At 45.3% G+C, this 21,400-nt stretch overlaps 1 protein-coding gene across 1 annotated transcript in view; it reads left to right on the top strand.

Annotated features, from left to right (window-relative positions):
* The window catches only part of LOC135918332 (nucleoprotein TPR-like), a 65,558-nt gene that overhangs the window by 23,679 nt on the left and 20,479 nt on the right, over positions 1–21,400 (top strand). The window contains exons 9-17 of the mRNA XM_070524700.1: positions 1,122–1,333; positions 2,521–2,691; positions 7,038–7,183; positions 8,161–8,262; positions 9,857–10,028; positions 11,322–11,500; positions 16,531–16,753; positions 19,818–19,958; positions 20,749–20,832. Coding sequence (XP_070380801.1) covers positions 1,122–1,333; positions 2,521–2,691; positions 7,038–7,183; positions 8,161–8,262; positions 9,857–10,028; positions 11,322–11,500; positions 16,531–16,753; positions 19,818–19,958; positions 20,749–20,832 — 1,430 coding nt within the window. The remainder of the gene's footprint in view (positions 1–1,121; positions 1,334–2,520; positions 2,692–7,037; positions 7,184–8,160; positions 8,263–9,856; positions 10,029–11,321; positions 11,501–16,530; positions 16,754–19,817; positions 19,959–20,748; positions 20,833–21,400) is intronic.

Genomic DNA, 21,400 nt, shown 5'->3' with positions numbered 1-21,400 from the left:
TCCCTGCGCACTGTATCCTGTACGTGCAAGTGAAAGTGTCCAAAGGTGAGCTGAGAAGGATGGTGGCTTGATGAGTGATATCTTCTCGCTCAAGCAAGTGGAAAGTAGGAAAGGGAGCGAGTTTGCGGAAATGCAATCAAGCATGCGCGAGTGGAGGGTGGTGGGGTGGGGGGGCACAGGTGGCGCACATCTTTTTCTAGTGCGGCCACTGCTGTGCATGGCTGCCAGAGCTGCTGAGTGCATATGCACCGCATGTGCCCTGTTTTAGAGGTATCCTGCCGTGTGTGAAAAGAGTGGGCATGCAGAGGTGGTGTGGCATCATGTGAGCAGTCTTCCTGCTCACTTAGTATTGGAGTTTGTGTAATCTCAGGTTTCAGAGACGTGTTTAAGCGAGAGGCAGATGAAGCATTCATTCTCTGCTGCCGGCGCTTTCCATGCTAGCGTCGTCCCACTGTGGACGACACTATCAGCTGCCGGGGTGGAGTGGATGTGTGGCTGACTTCACTTCATATTGGCAGACCACCGATATGAAGATATAATCAACACAGCATGAAACTGTATCTCCCGTCGCCAACTCTAAAATTCAACAAAATGAATTTTTTGTCTAATTCAAGTTTGCTTTTTGCACTTGCCTGATAATTATGAATATCTTGCAGCCCTTCCATGTAAGAAAATTCCATCGGTGACTGCGTGTTACTTCATAAAATGTTGAATTTCAATGTATCAAAATTTTGATATAACGAAGCAAATTGCTGATTTTACCTACTTCATTATATCGATGTTTAACTGCCATTTTAATATGCCATATCTACTAGTGCATGACCCACATTCCCACTTTATAGTGTGAAAATTTTGAGAAATAGTTTCACTAAGCGGCATACTTTACCCATGTGCTGGTTACTTTCCGCATGCTGCCACTAGATGACACTAGTAATCAATGCTGATTCCAGATCAGAAGCCAGTTCACAACAAATGAATTATGCATTCCACTACTTATGCATTATGCAAGTGCTCTACTTACGTAAGTTCCCATAGCATTACTTGCTGAGTGGGAAACAGAGTATAGTTCCTCATGTACCAATTTGCCTCTCATTTAACCCTGTGTGTGTGGGTACATGCAGGCAGCATTGTGGAGAAGCTGTTCCCTGCTGCACATGTGTCGGGCCTGGCGAGGGAGTCCGGCCTGAGCCTGACGGAGCTGCTCTCGGAGCGGCTGGAGCAGCAGCGAGCGCTGGCACAGGCAATCCGCGAGAAGGAAGCCTTGCAGCAGCAGCTTAGCGAACTCTCCCAGGAGTTAGCCGACAAGGTTCCCATAGTGGCCCGCCACATGCAGGTAAGCATCCCTGCAAAACGTGCTGTTCCTGTGTGTATGTCGCTTGTGCGTGCATAACTTTGCGTCCAATCTACCACGGTACCAAAATGTCATTGCTTCAGGTGACTGCTTTAAAGGGACTGAAAACCAGTTTTCACGGTATCCATTTTTTTTTAGTGCAATGGAAAGCTTACCAATCAGAGTGTCTAATCATGAAGTACTAACACGGAAAACGGCGTGAAACAATTTTTATCAGAATGTTTCGATCTGCAGTGAGAATGTATTTGTTCACTGGAAGCATGCTGAAAGCGGTGATAGGTGAGTGCGATAGTGATTATACGCCGGCATTATTTGGAGATAACCGACAAGTGCGGCTGTGGTGTAACAAATTACAATTTTGATGTTCCTGCAATTCGTGTTTTCTGAATTGTTTCCAAAATGATTTCTGCGATAATAGCTACATGTTTTCGTGGTTTCCTGTCCGACTACTTTTGTATTTAACCTGTCAAAGGTAACCAACGAGATCGAAAACAAAATGACACCTTTACACATGATAAGAAGTTCAGCGTGTTGCTGTACCCACGCGTGCGTTTTTGATTTCCGAAGCGTAGAATAATGTGGGAATGTTTAATAATATACCAACTGTAGGGCGTGCGTGTTAACGGTGCACCAAACGCGATTGGTTCTCCGTTGGAATTTTTTGTTTTACATATTTGAAGCTGCCGAGTAGTAGGTGCGGCCCTTTCACAAATCTATACAATATGTAATGTAATAATGTAAAGCGTGTGAATTGTTGCAACATGAGATGTTGATATGCACCTAACTAGCGGCGCACAAGTGGCCCGAGATTCTCTACTTTCCGAGCTACCCATGCTGTCGTCAGTGCCACTAGCATAGAAGCACTCGCACGATCTCTTATCATAGTTTCTTAACTGTGATGCCTTCTCCTGCCATTACCTGTGTGTCATGCGGGAAAGCTGAATGCCAAGGGATGTCGGAAGTAATTGTGGGGGGGAGATAGGTATCGGGGGATATGAAAAGGTGCCAGACGTCCCGACAGTATGGGTCACATGCATGCAGCGTCATGATTATTAGTCCATGCATAAGCAGAGAAGTTGAGGAAGAGTTGCGAGCAGAGGTGCACATGTGATTTCGTGATGTGTCTTTATGGCTGAGCGTTTCAATGCCCAGCACATTCATGCCTGCAGGAGTATGAGAAGTGTGTGTCCAGCGTGGCCACTTTGAGGGAGCAGCTGACCAGTGCCCTGGTGGAGCAGGAGCAGCGAGCGCATGAGCGGGACGAGGCACGGGCCGCACTCGCCCATGCTGAGCGTGAGCTTCGCCGGTGGCAGCAGCAAGCGAAGGACCTCTCCCGACAGGTACGCTGTATTTTGGTCACTACATTGCAACAAGGGTGTGCGAATACAGTGAAACTTTATTACTACGAACACTGCATTAACATATTTTTCAGATTAACATTTCAGAAATTCTCTGCTGACTTTTTATAGTTTCAGTGTAAAAGTATTTTAGTACTACGAACTTCCGAATACCAAACTTGTCAAAATAACAATCTTTATTCAGTTTCCATGTCACTTTAACGCCTCGGTACTAAGAATTCATATTCCTAAATCCACGGATTCTTAGATTTGAGTGTATCCTTCATGGCAGCCAGAACAGTAGGCCAGCAGATGGCGCAGTGCGAAAAGCGCACGCTGTAGCGCATGGGCTGGAAAAATCGAGACTGTGTGGGAGAAGAAACATTTCTGTTTCTGTTGCAAAGACGACTACGCATCAGGTTTTGCGAGCGCATGTTTTGTCCAGACGAGCGTCGCTTAGCAACGAAGGTGCACCTTTTTCTTTTTAATGCGATGGCATTATATGGCTCATGAAGGGGAAAATCCGGCGCCGTGGCTGGAGATGGTACAAAAAGTCACGAGGCCACAGAGACGTGCTCGTGCCACTGCTCGCGCATTCATCGTCGTCTTCTTCCAGAGCTGGCTTCGATGCCACTCATCATGCCAGAATCCCCATACTGCCCCTCCCTCTGCGAAGGTGCTGACGGCACTGGCCCGCTGCCAGTCGGTGCAGTAATTTCAGTGAGTTCTGTTGTGCACTGCGATGGACGAACCTTTGACAGAGATGGTACAAAAAGTCATGTGGTCACAGAGACAGACTGTGCCAGTGGCCGGTCTATACATACCGTTGCACGTTGCGCCCAGTTGGTGCGGTGACTTCTGGGAGTTGTGCGCTCCAATGGACAAACCTTCGACTTCGACTTCTCAATCAGTAGCTGTGCCCGGCTTCTTTGGGCATCCACGCAAGCACTTGAACGAGTATGAGGCACATGATGCAAGAAATGATACAAGGCAGTGTGAAAACAATATTATTACATTTCATAAAACAAGTCGTCACTGGCAAGACGTTCCAATGCTCTCGCATTCATCTACGTAGGGATACCTAAGTGCCCTTTACTTTTTTTGTCCTTCTTTTTTGCACGTGGCTCTTCTTTCTTTCGTGCTTCTTTCCTCCGCTGTTACGTGTACAGAGAAATATAACCTGCACGCTCGCGGGGATTCCGCATGCTCCGCCCTTTCCGGACAGTGTTTACATGCACTTGCATTTTGGAATAGTTCAGGTCTCCGCCTCGAGTGAGACAGTTGCAGTGTCTGCAGGAAGAAACGTGCACAAAAAGGAAGACAACAGTCCGTTTTGGAGGCGACTTGGAGCTTCCTCCTTGGAGTGAGAGGCAGATAGTGTCGTCGCAGTGTGGGTGATGCTATCAGCTGCAAGGGTGGAATGCACGGGAAAGCATGGCTGGCGTCGCTTAATTCACACGCTTTCACTCGCACCTAAAGCACACAGTGTGAGGGGTGCGATAAGATCTTATCGCACTTGGACATAATGTGCAACATGATGCGGCTCCACTTTGGCGGTTGCTCTTCTCTTGTGGCAGGCAATGTGAGAGGTGTGTACGCAAACAGCAGCTTGTAATTCAATCATTTGACCATCTGCGTTCGTGGAATGTTCCATTTATTGTTTTGGCATTCCTTTGTGGGGGGCAGTGAAAATTTGTTATATTGAAATGGCATACAAACACACTTCGTTATATTGAGGTTCTAAACACATGGTGTTCTATGGAAAAGAGGTTATAAAAAGTTAAATAGATTGTTGTATTGAGAATTTTGTTATATTGAAGTTTGTTATATCGAAATTTAACTGTGTATAATTTGAATACAGTCGAACCCGACTATATCTAGCTCGTTCAAATCGAATTATTCTGTATATTGAACAATTTCTGAGCACGGTATAGTTACAATGAGTATGTATAGCAAATATTATGCTTGCATGGAACAAAAATAGCAGCGACTCCCAATGTATTGAACGTCAAGCAGCGGAATAATGCCCCCAGAAGTTGGCTTTCCCTCGCGGTGGCAGGGAAACCCGGCGGCGCGGCTCCATTTAACCGCTCTCCCTACCGTGACTGCTCTGCGTCGGGCAAGCCGTCGACACCCCCCTGCAAAAAATAATCCTGGCCCGCCTACAGTGCTTGCTCAGACAGCCAATCAGAGGCTCTCGTGCCCTCGTCGTGCAAGTTGGCGCAAGTGCAAGTTGTCTCACTGCTTTTCTGGTTCATTGTGTTGTCACCTTGTGGGCCTTCTCCCGCAGTGTTGCCGTGATGAAGTGGCAGAATTTGCCTTTCGCCGGGAAACTCGAAATCGTAAATAGGGCCAAACGCGGTGAGAAATCGAATGTCCCCGTAGTGTGCAAGATTCTGAGGCGCACTCTCAGCATGGTCTTGAAGAATAAGGGGGAGATCAGGGCAAAACTGGACAAACTCGTGACCCAGTGCCCGTGGTGCCTGATATGTATGCACAGCCGTGTACAAGTTGTTCATCCGAAATTGCTTCAGACGTACTGGCTTCCGTGGGCTCGGTGATGACTGTAAATTCTGATGAGTGCGACAAAGCCGTTGCCAATGTAGCCAAGGTTTGGAGCGAGCTGTCAGAATTTCCGGGAGCCGTTGACGAATTAATAGTCGACGAGTTTGTGAGTGCAGATGATGGTGTCACGACCACGGGAGTGCCCAAAAATGAAGACTGCATTGTTGACATTGTACTGAGCACAAGTGAAAGTGGGCACAATGAGGAATGCAGCAACGGTCCTTTGCCCACATCCTTCGAGGTGATTGGTGCACTCGCACTAGTCCGGTGCTTCTTTATGGCCCTTGCGCCAAGAAACAATATCCATCATCATCCGGTGCTTCTGCGCGAATGTGGAAGATTGCAGCCTCAGCTGCTCCGACTCTTTAGACAATGTGGAGAAGTGCGTGCGTCGCAGGCAGCAAAATTGCCCAAGCAGAAGAAAATACAGGACTATTCCATGCAAAACTAAGCTAGTTTCATCAGTAAAGTGATTTTATAAATGGCATGTGCTTTTATGACGTGTAATTCTTTAGCAGGCTTCTATCGAATTATGCTCTATATCGAACCGATAGGCGTTTTTTTTTGCGAGCTTGATATAGCCGGGTTCGACTATATAGGTCAACCCATACCTTTTTAGAAAAACGAGGAACTTTAAACGGGACATAGCTTTATTTATCGAAGCTCTGCTAAATCTTGGTAGTCGATGCCACAAGCTGCATCATCTTCGGAACTGCTAGAGAAGTTGTCCTTGGCACCCCGAACAACACTGTTCTCGTTCCCGTTGAATGCGTTGGATGTGCAGCATTTTTAAAGCAGAATAATCTCCAGAATGGCTTTACGGAACGCACAATGGACGAATTTGGTTAGCTTAGTCATTTTACTAGCTCTGTTCGTGAATATAGGTCGATATTATTTGGTCACAAATATAACTCGATAACTTGTTTTTGGTAATACTTTCAAAAAGAAAAAGTCGACTGAAATTCGAATGAATAAGGTGGTTGTTTGTTTGCATACCCAGGGCTCTTGGGAGAGCGTGAATGATTACATCTTATAAGAAAACGTCTGATTTCCTGAGCAACGTTGCGTGCTTCACTACATACCTTCTCATGTCTTTTGTGTACTATGGTCACCTGGAGAAAACAGAGCCACTGGTCCGTAGATGTGACATGAACGAGTCGTGCATCTGCAAATGGAGACTATTTTTGGCAAACATTTGAGCACTGTTGTGCGCAGGTATTTCCGTAAGTTATAAGTGCTGAATTTTTTTTTTTTTTTTTTCTGGGGCAGTGTAATTGGGGGTGCAGGTTATATGCGGGGGCATATTATACACAGAAAAATATGGTAGTTGCTTGTTCGTTTATTCAGATTTTTTGTGTTGTGTACTATATGCTGTGTACTATATGCTTTACACATGTGCAGGTTAGATGGAGGTCTGTTACAGAATGGACAACCAGGCTAATTGGTTAACTTGCGTCTTGAAACTGTAAAAGTGCACAATGACGAGAACGAAGAGCGAAGCGCCTCGTCCTGTCTTCTCTCTTCGTTCTTGTCTTTGTGCGCTTATACAGTTTCAAGGTGTCCGTCACAGATTCATGCAACTCAAACACGTCATTACATGATATCTGGCAAAGTGTATGTAGTGAGTTCAAGATCACTTAAACAAAAGCTACTGCCTTGCCATCTCATTGCCAACTTGGAAGTGTGTTGGATTGTCTTCTGGCATGTGTTATTGCCAGACCATCCCGATTGTCTTCTGTCAGGCATGCGAAAGAGGGTGCAAATGGAAGGTATCAATGTTGCAGGTGTGTGAGCTGGTACGAGAGGTTGAGGATGCCCGTGGTGGTGATGTTCCCATGTCGCAAGAACAGGAGATCAGCTCATCGAACGAGGATGCCTCGCCTCCTATCACTGCCTCCGAAGTGATCTCCAAACATCTCGTCACATTCAGGTGTGTAACCAGGGCGACCAGGTCCACTTATTACAAGTGCATTTGGGCTATTCACTTATCCTACTTTGTGGGCTTGCTGGTGTTATAGGTTCTTGGAGACAAAAAAAAAAAAAGATCTTTTGTTTTTTTCAGTGCTTTAGACAAGGGCAACAGGATGTATACATGCAGCATTAAACTAACAACTGAATTTATTTTCCTGAGCACAAGGGTAAATGTACTTTGCATGGTGAAAATAGAAAAACACGACAGAAGCAAGGCACAAGAAATGCAATCCGGAGAAAACATCCTGCTGCATGTGCGACTTATTTTGCTATAGGAAATTTTGAAACGGGACAAGTGTGCCATTATGGCTTTGCTCTCCTTGTCAAGCAAGCAGCACGATTTCCTGTCACAAAATAAGTGACATGTGCAGCGGGATGTCGGTGTCCTGATTAGGGGCTGTCACGTGCTCCACAAATGCATTGGAAGTTTGTGTACTTAGGTACATGCGTTGCTCTTGTTGTCTCTTTCGTTTCCTCTTGCTTGCATGTTTTGTGTGCCTGCTTCTTGAAACCACAGATCCCTGCCAACACGCTTGTTGGGGTCAAAATGGCACAAAAGCGCACCGGACAAGGCCAATGCCACCCACAGTGGTTGCCCAGTAACTGTGGCGTTGCACTGTAGAGCCAGAGGTTGCTGGTTCGAACCCACCCGCAGCAGCCATGCCTGATGGGTGCGAAAGGCAAAAATGCTCGTGCACTTAGATTTATGCGTGTACTGAAAAGCCCCAGCTAGTCAAAATAATCCAGAGATTCAAATAATCCAGGCACGCTCTGGCGTGCCTTATCATCATCATCATATTGAGACTTTGGCACTTAAAATCCCAGAAATTAAGGCAACTGCCAATGCCCTCATTCACTACCAACTTGTTCAGCTTTCAGTCATTAGCCAGGTTGCAGTGCTGGGTGCAGTGTTTCCTGTATCATTCGCGTGTGCAGGAACATCGAGGAGCTGCAGCAGAAGAACGCCGAGTTGCTGGCAGTGGTGCGAGAGCTGAGTGAGAAACAAGAAGAAGAAGAGAAGAAGGTTGCGGAAGAGAGGTGGGTCACTGCAAGCTGCCACGCAGCCAAGGCAGCGCTGATGTCTGTATGTGAAGTTACCATATATGCTTGCGTAAGAGCCAAGGTTTTCTATCGCAATAGACTTGCAGTGGAATCTACTTAAACGAAACTCGAAGGGACGGAAAAGGTTGTTTTGTTTTATGTTGTTAAAAGGGTGTTTTGTTAAGTTTCATTTAAGTGAATCATGCAATGACCAAGAACGACTGTTTTATTTGAAAAGTGCAGAGTAGCATATTTACTCTAATGTAAAGCGACCACAATTGTAATGCAAGGGTTGACTTTCCAGTCAAGCCAAATTAAAAAGAAATTAAAACCTCGAATGTAGCACGTGATGAAATAAAGAAGAAATGGGGCCTTTATTCAAGAAATCACAATTACGAACAACTCTTGGGAGATTCCTTTCAGAGATACGTTCACTTTTGTGAAATTTCGCGTGACTTGTCACCGAAAGCGTTCCCGACAAGTGTTTTTGGCGCTGTGCAAGTTCGCTATCAGTGCCAAGGGTGCTGTCAGCTGTATACCTTGAGGTGATCGGTGCCGGGACAAGCCAAGCCTTGCAAAAGCGACCCCGCAGGGGCGTCTGCGTCAGGAGGCGTTTGGTGCGTTGCGACACCACGGACCCGAGCACACGAGGGTTGGCCCCTCCCGCGTGTGATTGCACTGCATAATGATTGCACTTTTTTGTCAGAAAAATTGACGCAAAATCAGGGGTGCGATCATTACGCAGGTTAAATTTTCCGCGAAAAATAAAAACAATTTTTCGTCCCGCGTTTGCTGCGGGACACCAAAACAAAAATGGCGGTTGGCGGAACAAGCCAAACGCGCTGAACAAGATTTTTTTTTCTTCTCGTGAGTACATTACGTGCATTGAAACAGTTTCTTCCGTATCAGTAATGAATAATATTGTTAATATCAGCAAGTTTGCGGCAATAACGTAGCCATGTCCACATTGAGGGGACAGAAACAGATCGGCGCGCTTAGCTGCCAGTGACATAGAAACACATGGCGGGCATGCTGTGGAAACTGTGGAATTTGTCTTCACTGCTATCCTAATGCGGCACATTTCCGGTAAGGGTGCTACAAGCGTCGGCGTATGAATAGGGTACACTTCTAACGTATCAGTGTAAACATGGCTGCCATCGTTGCCGCTCGCATCTTGTCCGTGCAAGCTCTCGCCTGTGATCTTACTGCGCTTTGGTAAGGCCAGATCAAAGTGCGCCAAGCATCTCAATGCGCACGCTTGCTTGCGAGGAGTTCATAACTTGAAGGACCGCTTAGCGGCATTCAACTGGACATTTATGCTTTAGCATTTGCAACTCGTAAGAAGTGCTTACATATCCTCGGATTTTTTTTCCTTTTGCAATTGACTCTCCACAGGCCCTTTAAAAATTGGCTTTCTTTATCACATTGAAAGTGTTAGTCTGTAAGTATTGCAAGTTCAACATGGTGAATAATTAGTTTTCTATGTGTATTGTAGTCGGGTTTCATTCTATAACACTTGACCTTGTAGACAAAGGCTTGCGGAATGTGCACTGTGGGCATGTTCATGCCTTTCTTTTTTTGTTTTGTCCAGGAGTTCGGAGATACGAGAGAGGCTTGAGGCTGTGATGGCCCAACTGCAAGAACTGGAGCAGGAGCGAAACCGCCAGATGGCGCTGGTGGCCTCCATGGCACGTCAGCGAGACATGTACCGTGCACTGCTCACCAGCAGTGGCCGCAAGGACATCGAATTGCCCCCGCCGATGGTGGGTGCCAGCTATTTTCTCCGCAGCTGTGTATGTTATCCTTGCAGTATTCTGTAGAGCATTTGCTCAGTTCTGTTAATTCAACTCCGGCTAATTCGAATTTTTGGTTAGTTCGATTCCGGCCAAGGGAATGCTGTGCCCATGCATTCTTAGGGGCCCAAACTTTCGTTTTTCCCATTCTAAAGTTGGCTTTTGTCGGACAATTCAAACTTGACCAATCAGCACGCACATGCCTGACCTGTATGGTCATCCCAATAGTGACCCCGTTGTGGCATTGTTTGTCTCGGCGGAGCTTGGCGAACAGTGAATGCATTGAGCGTATGTCATCTCTCATCGAAAACGCCTATTTTCGGCCTCCCCTAGGGAGGTTTTCAAGAAATAACTGTAGCTCAGAATGCTTTATAACGGTACATACCTGATTCTAACGCATGCCTTTGGGTGGAAATGGGTGTAGTGCGATGAAGCTGACTTTAATATATTGTGTGGGAAAGCTGACTTTAGAAATCCAGCCGCGATTCTGCAATTGTGCGATTGGTCTTGTTGGTTTTTCTGCATCGTTCTTAATTCGACTATCCTGGTAATTTGATCCATTTTGTTGGTTTCATCAGGATTGAATTAATGGAAGTTGACTGTAATGCCTTATTTTATATGTGAATGCAGTGTCTGAAAGCTCTCTATGATTGACTAGGATTGACGAGCCACAATCCAGGACAATTTACTTCCAAGAAAAGGTGCTGGTTCCTAGTTTTTAGGAGTTGTGGTACACCACCCGGCTCTTGTGTGTGCTAGACTTCTTTCGTTTATGGAAGCCCTGTTCTCGACTGATGTTACATCTCAATATGACGATAAGCATTCCTTAGACATTTCCCATGAGGCAAACCACATTCATCAGGGCCTGTTCAGAAGTCGACACAGCCCCGACATATACTGTGACGGGTCAACAGGGGAGCTCACTTTGAGGATAATAGTAAAACTTTTCAACTACTTGTACGTCCCTACTAAATTTACATCAGTTCATATTTTTCATAAAGACAGAAAGACAATTAGTCTCTGCTCAGATGCATAATCATGGCGAATTGTGCTTTTATAACTCAATATGTTGTCGAAAGCCATCAGTTTGCAAAGTCACAAAGCCATCTAAAGCCAGAAGTACAAGGTTTAGGCAATCCCATGCACTGTCCATCATTGCCATGATAGCTGAACCGCCATGCCTGTAGACCAGAACACCAGAGTCCTCTTTAGCAATTTTTGTAGAAAACTCTGTACATCGTTGCCCTCTATTGTTCTTGGCAGGAAGACGAAAGTATCTTTGAGCCACAGGCGGCATCGACGCCAGCCGTGGGTGGCAAGCGCACGCCCGACCATCTGCCGGGCAAGCCCTCCAGGCCGGGGCCTCAGGACCCCAAGGCAGCCCTGGCGGAACTCCAGCAAGAGTTTGACACCTGCAAGAAGGAAATGGCCGAGAACCATAGGTGAGTAACACACAGTCTGCTGATTCTCGCTCACCTTGCTTGCTTTACAACATCGCACCTTGTCGTTGTACTTAGAGTGGTACGAAATTAACAGGGGAATATACCAGGCACCCATGTTTGGCTCTTCATCGTCATCTTGATTCGTTGCAGTCGTCGTCGCCGTCGCCATCATCATCATCATCATCATCATCATCATCATCATCATCGGCCTATTCATGTCCACTACAGGACAAAGGTCTCTTGCAGCGATATCCAATTACTCCTGACATGCACCAGCTGGCATCATTTTTCTAATTTCCTAGTTCTCTGCTGTCCTGGAGTGCACGTCACTTCCCTTGGCATTCTTTCTGTAAATGTAATAGACTACTGGTTATCCATCCTACGCATTACATGGCCTGCTCAGCTCCATTTTTTTTCTCTCAACGTGAACTACAATACCAGCTACCCACGTCTGCTGTCTACTCCACACCAGCATTTTCCTGTCTTGTAAAGAGACACTAATGGCACATATTTAGTCCAGCTAAAATGATAGATTAGGGCTTGAGAACGTTTAAGGCGTCAATCTTATCACAGAGCTTTAGTAATCGAGAAATAGAGATAAATGCAGGACATGATTAAGAGACTCTCTTGGGACATTCAAGTACTAGCCCGATTTCGAAGGTACTCCTCATTATATATTCTGCCACTGTTACCGAACCACTCATAAAATAAAGGTCATTGTATTGCATTATAAGCCGGAAGTTAATGCAATTTGTCCAGTCCTATTTGATATTTAGAAAAATGAACTAATTGATGTTACTCTTGACAACGTCGCAGTCGGTTGAAAGTTCTTTTTTTCTCTCCTCTGCGCCCGCACTTTGGCATTTCAGTAGTTTTATTATCGCGTAGTGCTTCACTGGTTTTGCTGGCTCACGAACCTCGCACAAACTGCAACTAGCAAAGAATACCACGTCTATGTGATGTCACAAGATTCCTAAACGGTTCATGGCATTTGACCAAGAGCAGCTGCAGTGGCGAATCCAACACTCTGTCCTGGCTTGATTTCTCCATGGCCACACATTTTCATTTTGCACAGAAAAGTGTAGTGCCGTCTGTTGGGCACTGTTTTACTCGCTGACGCCAGTAAAGGGCAGTGATGGCGTATGCAATGACATCATTCCCCACTCAGGGGCGGGTGATTTGAATTGCGCTAAAGGTATGCAGACCTGTCATTCACAATTTTCTTGTAAGCTAAGTCTTTTCTTGGTACAAAACAAGCACTGTGAAGTTTCTGGAAGAGTATTTTTGCAGTGCATTTCAACTTAGTATTGGTCTTTAGTGTCCCTTTAACATTACTTTTATACTTTTGCATTCCATTGCTGGAATGTGTCACAAACAATTGCTTGTGGGAAATATGTTGTTGGTGCCTACAGGAGTTTCTTATGTGGCAATTTCAGTTACCTTAGTGATGAATAAAATTCCATGAATCATAATAAACTAGACTGTGAGCATACTTATGTTATCTGGTATGGTGATAAAAGTTATTCCAACAACATTAAAAGATTTTCCACTTGCAGCCACTTCGTCTTCGCTCAGCTATTGAAGCAAGATTGTATTTTTGGTTTATGTTGTGCAGTAAGACATCTGGTGTGTTTGCTTGCCGGGTTATCTTGTAATGGGAAAAACCACCATTGCATGTGAAACTCGCCATGACAGAAGTGAGCTGCTGTAGAAATGTGGACAGGCTCTGCTGCTGGCCGACAAATACAAGTCCTGATGAATAAGGCAAAAAAAAATCTTTTTTTATTGTAAGGGTACGATAAAAAAGAGTAATCTAATGAATGAAACGAATGAAAAAAAAAGTTTTAATGGAAAAAAGAAAGCAGTGGTAAGTTAAAAATCTGTGTTTGGTGTTGTTTGAACAAATTCAAACTATTGTAGTAACCTTGCTGGAGCTAATACTTCATCAGAAATATGTAATTGAACTTCAGTAGAACAGACAGGGATATAACCATGGAGGAAGGAAAGAATCAGGAGAAAGCATTGTGCGACATGATTGAACCCAAATGTACCAGCCCAACACGTGATCACCACGTCAGAGCCCGAGGAAGGCTTAGTGCTCTTGTACTTGAGGCAGAGTGACGGCAGGACAATCAAACAAGAACCGAATATGCTGAGCCTCATCGGTCACTTGGGCTTATACTGCAAAGGAAAGAGCAAAGGGAATGGCTTCACCGAGAGCTCACTTGCCAAGGCTGGCTGCACGAGGTAATGCTCTCACCTCATATTTTGTTCCTCCATGGATATAATGAAATGTTGCAAATAACAGTAGATCTAGAATTTGGTTGGCCAGGCTTTACCCAAAGGAGTACTTTGCTGCTATAACAAATGTTTAACTATAGATTCAACACGATATCGGTTATAGTGAAGCAAAGTTTTGCTTGTGCTTGGTTCAAATACCAAGCAAGCCAGCAGCAATGTGCGAGAACGCCTGTGAAAGTCATTTCATAAATGCACTCTGTCATAATTCTTTGCCCGGCCCTGACAGCGATTTGTTGATGGTGATATCTTTTCTCTTCTTTATGATGAATATCAGATACAGTCGATCCCGAATATATCAAACCAGGACATGTGGAATTATTGTTTATGTCGAACAGTTCTAACATCCCCTTGGAAATCTCGTACAAAAGTATAACCCTGCACAACGCTTATATCGAGACCCCGTTCACTGCCACATTCAGTATATTGAATGCTGCGCCATGCTATACCCCTGCAAATGTGCTTCTCCTAGTGGGCGAGTGACTTGCGACATTTGTCTGCAGAAAACAACAAGTAAACTCTAGTGTGTTTGGCATGGTCCTGGAGAAACAAATTGGTAAATACCCACTTTTCATGATCTCGGGAAACTGTCTGAGATGTGCGGAGGGGTGTGGATAAGCTTCTGATCGGCATGTTTTTTTTGAATTATTGATATTGTTACATTGTGAAAGACACATACTACAGGGATGTATATTTACATAAACAAGATGCACAAACAAGATGGCTGTCGAGACTCATTCCACCTCCACACATCAAATAGACTTCTGACTGGTGCCACTCTTGGTTGTGCCATAACAATATACATTGAACATCTGATTTTTCAGACTCCGTAGGGGCTGCGAAAACATCTGGAAAACTGGGCTGTCCGAAAAGATGAATGTATGCCTTTTACTGCCCCCAAGGGATCAAATCGCCACAGGCATGACCAAAATAGCTATGAAGACCTACTGGTACACTTATTAGGCCTATCAGTGTTCATACTGTGTCTGGAGATGGCGAGTGCACGCTTGTATTAATAAAGGACCCCTCACCAGGTCTTATTTTGAGCTGACAAGCGCAGAGCATACAATGCATGCTAACAATTGTGTTTGCAAAGAATTATGTCGCCACGTGCCGCAGAGAGATGTAAAATTTCAATACGAACGCCGTTTACCCTTTCCCTTGCGGCAACTGCTCCAAGCTGGACGGTGACGTACTCGTGTCCCTGAGCCTACGTACTTGTGTTCGCAGTGTGACATCGCTCATGATGACATGCGACTTTGAGAATTATTCAAGGCAACATTTGTTATTTGTGTGATGTGTTGCTTGAATTGACGAATTGAAGTGTAGAGAAATTATGAAACACACAAACGGAATGTCTGCACATTTTTTGTTTTAATTTGCACCAAAGCAAGAGAGATGTACTTCTCCTTCGCCTTCTTGTTCCCACAATCGTGCAGTCACGTGCGCAGGTGCCAAAACTATGCTATGTTCTACCGTGTTCCAGCTCGTGACCATGCTCTGCGATCTGCTTGTTCTGCCTCAGTATTCGTGTAGCACTGAATTATATCGCTATTCATGTGTCCTTGTGCACAGCGCGCAAAATTGTGTGCTGCGTGGAACCACACATTCAGAACAGCTTGCATGCGACGCTGTCAGTGAAAGTGTGCAGCGCCAAAAAAAAAAAAAAACAAGAAAGAAGCGGGGAGAAAAAAAGATTAAGGCAGGGCCCGTCACGTATGCGTCATGCGATCCTAGAGGTCCAGTATGGGAGAACGCAGGGAAGGAATTTCGCTTGCGAAGGCTAGACGGGGTGAGTGGAGAGAGTGTTTTGCTTGGCAGTGGAGCTCGCCTTCTGAAATCATGGGTTTACATCATTGAAATATTTCTATCTCAGCTATTAATGAGCCGATTTGAAAATTTTTTGCTGCAGAACGCCTCCTAGGGGGCACATAACAACTTGCAGCGCATAACCAAAATTTGCTAAGGGGCCTGGTGAAGGGCCCTTTATGGAATATATATCGTCTCCCGTGACAGTTGCCCCCTTTCCAATCTTGTGCTTCACCGCAATACATCGTTTAGCCTTCACCGTGTAACACCACTGTATCGCGGCGAAGCTGACTTTTCGGAATAATGCATTGTGCTTTTCGCACGCCGAAGCCACCGGTGAGGATTACAAAGGCAGAGTCGCGCCATTGCTGACAGTGGTGAATTTTTTCAATGAAAAGCATGGCACTGAACAGTAGGGAGCATGGTAGCAGACATCCTAGGAGCTAGGCCTAGCGTTGCTGCGATGGTGACTACGGCTGCCAGCAGACCGGCATGCGAGAGCACTGGTGTGAAGCTGCGAGATAATGAAAATAGCAATGGTGATGGCTTTGATTAATGCAGTTTCAAATCTGAATTCACTGTAAAAAGCAGAGAAAATCAGGTGGCAAAGGGTTCTTGCGTCTGACATTTCGGACATTATTTTACAATGCCTCTATGTGGTACGTGGTGGTGCCAAGAAGGCATCCAAAGATTGAGTCGTTGACTGTATCAAACTATTTTGTGATCCCCTTAAAGTTCAATATATCCAGGACTGACTGTATTGATCGAAATTTTTCAGCAGGTGTGACTGTTGTATTATTAAGGTTCAATAGCACGAGGAAGCTCGTAATTGTTTTATGATACCAACCGTTGTTCATATCATGGTGTTGTTCGTGTCACCTCACCGCTCCAGAACAGTGGGCTTGTACGTCATTGCGATGCAGGATGGTGACGGAGCAGCTGTCGGCAGCCCGCGAAGAGACCCTGCAGCTGCGACTGGATGTGGCTCGGAAGGAGGCGGAGCTGACGCACGTGCAGGAACGGCTGAAGCTGGCGCAGAACAGCCTCGAGCCGCTGCAGCAGGAGGCCGCCACGCTGCGCGAGCGCTGTCACCACCTGGGCGACAACCTGGTGCAACATCAGCAGGCACTTACAACCCTCAGACAGGTTGGTGTTATTCTGTTGGTTAATCTTGCGGCACGCGTCAGGGTCACAGATATAAGAGGGACACTGAGAAAAGCTCTAAATAAGTTAAGACTAAGGAAGTTGTGTTTCAAAGCTCTATTTAGTCGGTTATTAGAAGAAAAAATTGTGGTGAAACTTCAATTTTTATAATTTCTAGCAGAAATCCCTGTACCAGTACTTCAGGATGAAGTCGTGGATTTCAAATTATTTTCTCTTATTGGATCATTGTCTTGCAGTGCAAGTTCTCTAAACTTGCCAGGTTCAGTCTTTGACTCTTTTGGAATACAGTATAGTTCATCTTTACTGATAAAAAAATTAACTAGATGTGAGTAGATGCCATGAAAATTCGTCATGTCATGGCAAGATGGTGCAGAAACATTGAGGTGGTGTCGCCACTCACCTTTCGTTTTCTCGCAATAGCAATTCCTTGGACACTTCAAGCAAATGTTCGCCTGTCGCAATTTGCATTCTCACAGAGCGCAAATATTACGTGCACAATCCTGACTCCACAACGCTGTCAGTTCTGTGTTCTGCAAATTTATCAATTAGGAACATTGCCCACATGCGAGCGTTTGCCATTCCTACCAGTATGCACAGATACAAACATTTGCTATAGTATGTCTTTGGGTTAGTTGCTGGCTGATCGCCCACAAGCCCCGCTTCACGCGCTGCCGTCAGTGCAGGCTGTGCATGTGATCTCATGCCGGATCAACGTGAATTTGTCTGTCGGTATGAACAAATATCAAAGACAAGCTTCCTGCTATGATGGGCCACTCGATACCCACGCCGGCAATGCCTAACCAGCACCGCCTGATTACCGTACAGTCCATGCCCGTTAACAGCGGATCAGCACACAACATACTTTCATACCATTTTTCTCTACTTTGTTTAGTCTGCCTATATTATCTATGCAACAGTCTGCTTTTAGTGGATCCGGCTATAATGAACTATCAGCCAGAGAGACAAATTTTTGGGGAAGCTTTGTGTAGTGTAAATGCAGCATACTTTGCTGCAGTGATGCCAGCATGCAGCACTGCACTGCACGCAACTATTTCTGGCCACTTGCAAAATTTGCAAAAATGCACCTTTTCTTATAGAATGAATAAACTAGCGGCAAGGTTCCAGCAATGGTGTGTCGCTTAATGTCCCGGCGGCGGAGAGTTTTCGTGACAACCACGTAAGTGGCTCAGTGCCGCCAACATGCTCTTGGCTCAGTCCCTAGCAAGTGCTGAAGGTGCCGCCAGGCCTTACCAACATTGAAGTGAATCCGTAGCACGCGGTGCTTCAAAAAGAACTGTCATCGATTGCAAGATGTATAGTTTCGAGAATGCTTTATTTCTCACCGCATCAATTCGCGCAACAAAGAACATAGGCTGCTATTCACGGCATCCAGACTGCGAGGTGACCGGTTGCGGTCGAGCTGTTTCGCATCTAGTGCACCGACAGCCAGACGGCGACTTGCCTCATACTGTGGCTGTTGTTCGTGCTGTAGATTTGACAGTGGTCGTCACTTGTTGTGAAAGATGAAATTAAGACTAGAGTTTACTCTACCTATGACTGTTCTGTGTAAAAAACAAACTGCAGCCAATGTTAGTGTCATCGAGGGTGATGGTATTTGCAAGCGGGTCAACCAGCACGACAGCGTTGGCTGACCTGCTTCTTGCTGTTGTGCTGGCCCCTAATCTTGCTTTTGTTCTAGTGCAAGGAAACTGTCATTTGTAAGCAGTCGGCGTCTGCTTGTAGGATGACAGCGTAAACCCATTTATTTAGTTGTGTTTTTTCATTTCCATGTTCTTTATTGTTCTTGCGATCGCCTACGGGTTACACCGTGGTATATGTGAAGCTCCGTCTTTTAACAACATACCACTCCCCCTATTTTAGACTGAAGAGACCTTTTTTGCTGGATTATCACGGTTCGTTGTAACAAGGGTCGACTGTATTTACCCACTGCTAATGTTATTTGCCCATTACATTTTGATGCAAAAGCGTCAAAAGGCTCATTGAGCGAAAAAGATGTCTGTAGCACCAAAACGGCTGATAAATTCAACATTAGCTGTGACGTCATGTCGCGTGTGCGCCTCAATGGAGCAGAGCAGCAAAAAAGAACACCTGCTGCTGCACTGGCGCTCCAGATGTTACGTGAGTGGAGAAGTCATCGCCGTCACGCCACATCACCCTCGCTCTCAGAAGCCTGTATTATCATCGCATTCCTTATCAGTGCAAGCTCTTGCCTGCATTCTAACTGCGCTTCGGCAAAGCGAAATCAAAACGTGCCAAGCATCTCAACACGCTTGCTTGCCTGCGAGGAGTTCATAACTTGAAGAACCACTCAGTGGCGTTCAATTGGATATCATTGCTTTTGCATGCACAACTCATAAAAAAGGCTTAGGTGTCTTTGGATTTCTTTTCCAAGAAAATTTATTAAAAAATTGCATGCGTGCTATAATTGTATGCAAAACTGCATACACGGTGTTTCGTATGCAAAACTGCATACGCGGTTGCCTGGATCGGCGCACTGCCGTGCGCCGATCCAGGCGGCCATGTCTTGCGTTGCTGTGTCCCGACCCTACACCACAGGTGACGGCACCGACCGCCAAAAACTAAGCCCCTCCCCAAAACCGGCCGGATGCGACCCCAATAACTCTATTAGCGTGTTGTCACATGGGCCTTGTATGGGTGGCACTCGTCAAGTTTCGATTGCATCATAGGCGCACATTGCTTTGGGAACCCACACAAGTGGTGGGTTCACTATCTGCACGTAGGTATTTTTCTTTTGAATGTTTGCCAAATAAATCTTATGTCTCGCTCCCTTCTCTTTGAGCAGGGGGGCGGGGGGGGGTGAGGGCGTCATTTTAGAGTTTCCGAATCTAAGCATCCCCCTTCACTTTGGGCATCGTAATTGTAAAAAAATGGGAGTGCTTAGAATCGAGTAAATATGGTAATCCATGTTGGCAGAGTCCACCGTGAAGGAAATCTGTATTGAATCTTTTCAGATGCTGGTGCAACAACATTGCCTCTTCTTTCGTTTCCATCCTTTTTTGCGCAGGAACTCTCGTCAGCACAGGAGGTGGCGTCCCGGGCCGAAGTGCTTTTGGAGAGTGCACGGGCTGAGCGAGACCAGCTGCGTGAAACGAACCTGCGCCTGGAGCGGGACTTGGAGACATTGCGTCAGGAGAAAGGTTCCCAGGTAAGTCTTGTCAAATGCAGTTAACAATGCCAAGCAAAGCAGCATGTCTTCCAGTTATGTCGTAGATCAGCATTGCCAACTGCATGTTGTAAGATGCATGCACTTACAGTTGTTGCCACAAATACACTCTTAACCTCTATCAAACAAAAACACATCTACAGTGATTTCCTGCCGATGAACTTTAACCATATCTTATTTTTATTTTGCAAACTCGCACATGGATGGAATAATCAGATGCTCCTTATAATTTCATCACGTCTAGTGTTAGCTTTTTTTTTATTGGAGATGATGCCACTGTATGTCATTGTACACTTCACAAAGGAGAAACTGTTGCTAACTTGAGTGTATAACAACCATGTTTTTCAAAGAACTTAATGCATGTGAAGTGTTGAAACCCTTTCTGACTGTACACATTTGTCTCCCTTGAACAAACATTTGTTATAACATGTAATATTATCTGTGCAAATCGATAGGTATATTGTGAATTTAGGCATACATTACATGAGGGGCTTGAATATATCAGGATCTATATGCATAAGCTGTGTTACTCTGTTTACTATGCTGATTTATGTGCATATATTATCCTGTATATTGCTGCGGTTGAGAAATATGAATCTGTTGTTTATACGAGTGCTCTCTACCAGATTACAGCATTGACTAAAATGTTTTTGTTGGAGTTTACTGTTCTTCCATCGTCATAATATACTGTTCTTGAGAAGGACATAGTGCAAAAGTGCAGTGGACTCATATTGCCGAGGCTTATTAGTTATAAGTTTTATCTGTTTTGCAGGCACGCATCCTTAACAACCTGCAGACACTGCAGCTCAACTTGGAGCGTATGGATTCTGAGCGTAATGCTGCTGACCAGGCCAAGGTGAGTAAGGTCTTTAGCGACAGCCTTTCTTAGAGAGTTACCACCACTTTTTCGTATTCGGTATGTTTCTTGCCTCCTATCATGGGGTAATCCCTGAGATAGCGAAACCTAAAAATGTGGGCTGATATGTGCTACTGGGTATGTGCCTCTGGAACCATTGGTTGCCGTGACATTCCGAATGAATGAATATATATATCTATACAGTCTGCGCTCGTTACAATGGACCCGTGTACAACAGACTTTTGGATATAACAGACCATGTTTCAGTCTTAGTTTGTTATACCTATTTTATTAATGCAATGAAGTTCACTTTTAACAGACTGCGCTACAACAAACTATCGGCTACAGCAGATGAAGTTAGTGGAAATTTTTTTCAAAATCGGGCTTATCAAAAAAGACCTTGGCCGTGTCGACACGGGCTGGCAGCTGACTTGCTGTCAATAGCGGCTCAATATTGCGTGCACGAGGGAGGAAGGCAGGGCGGAAACGCGCTGTTTTCTTTTGCACTTGAGGCGCGGGGGGTGGGTGAGGAGGCAGGTGGAGGTGATAGAGAGCAGGTTGTAATCCG

This window comes from Dermacentor albipictus, chromosome 8 (assembly GCF_038994185.2).
Source record: "Dermacentor albipictus isolate Rhodes 1998 colony chromosome 8, USDA_Dalb.pri_finalv2, whole genome shotgun sequence".
In the NCBI taxonomy this organism is placed as follows: Eukaryota; Metazoa; Arthropoda; class Arachnida; order Ixodida; family Ixodidae; genus Dermacentor; species Dermacentor albipictus.
Note: the sequence above shows the minus strand (reverse complement) of the source record. Positions and strands in the feature narration are given on the sequence as shown.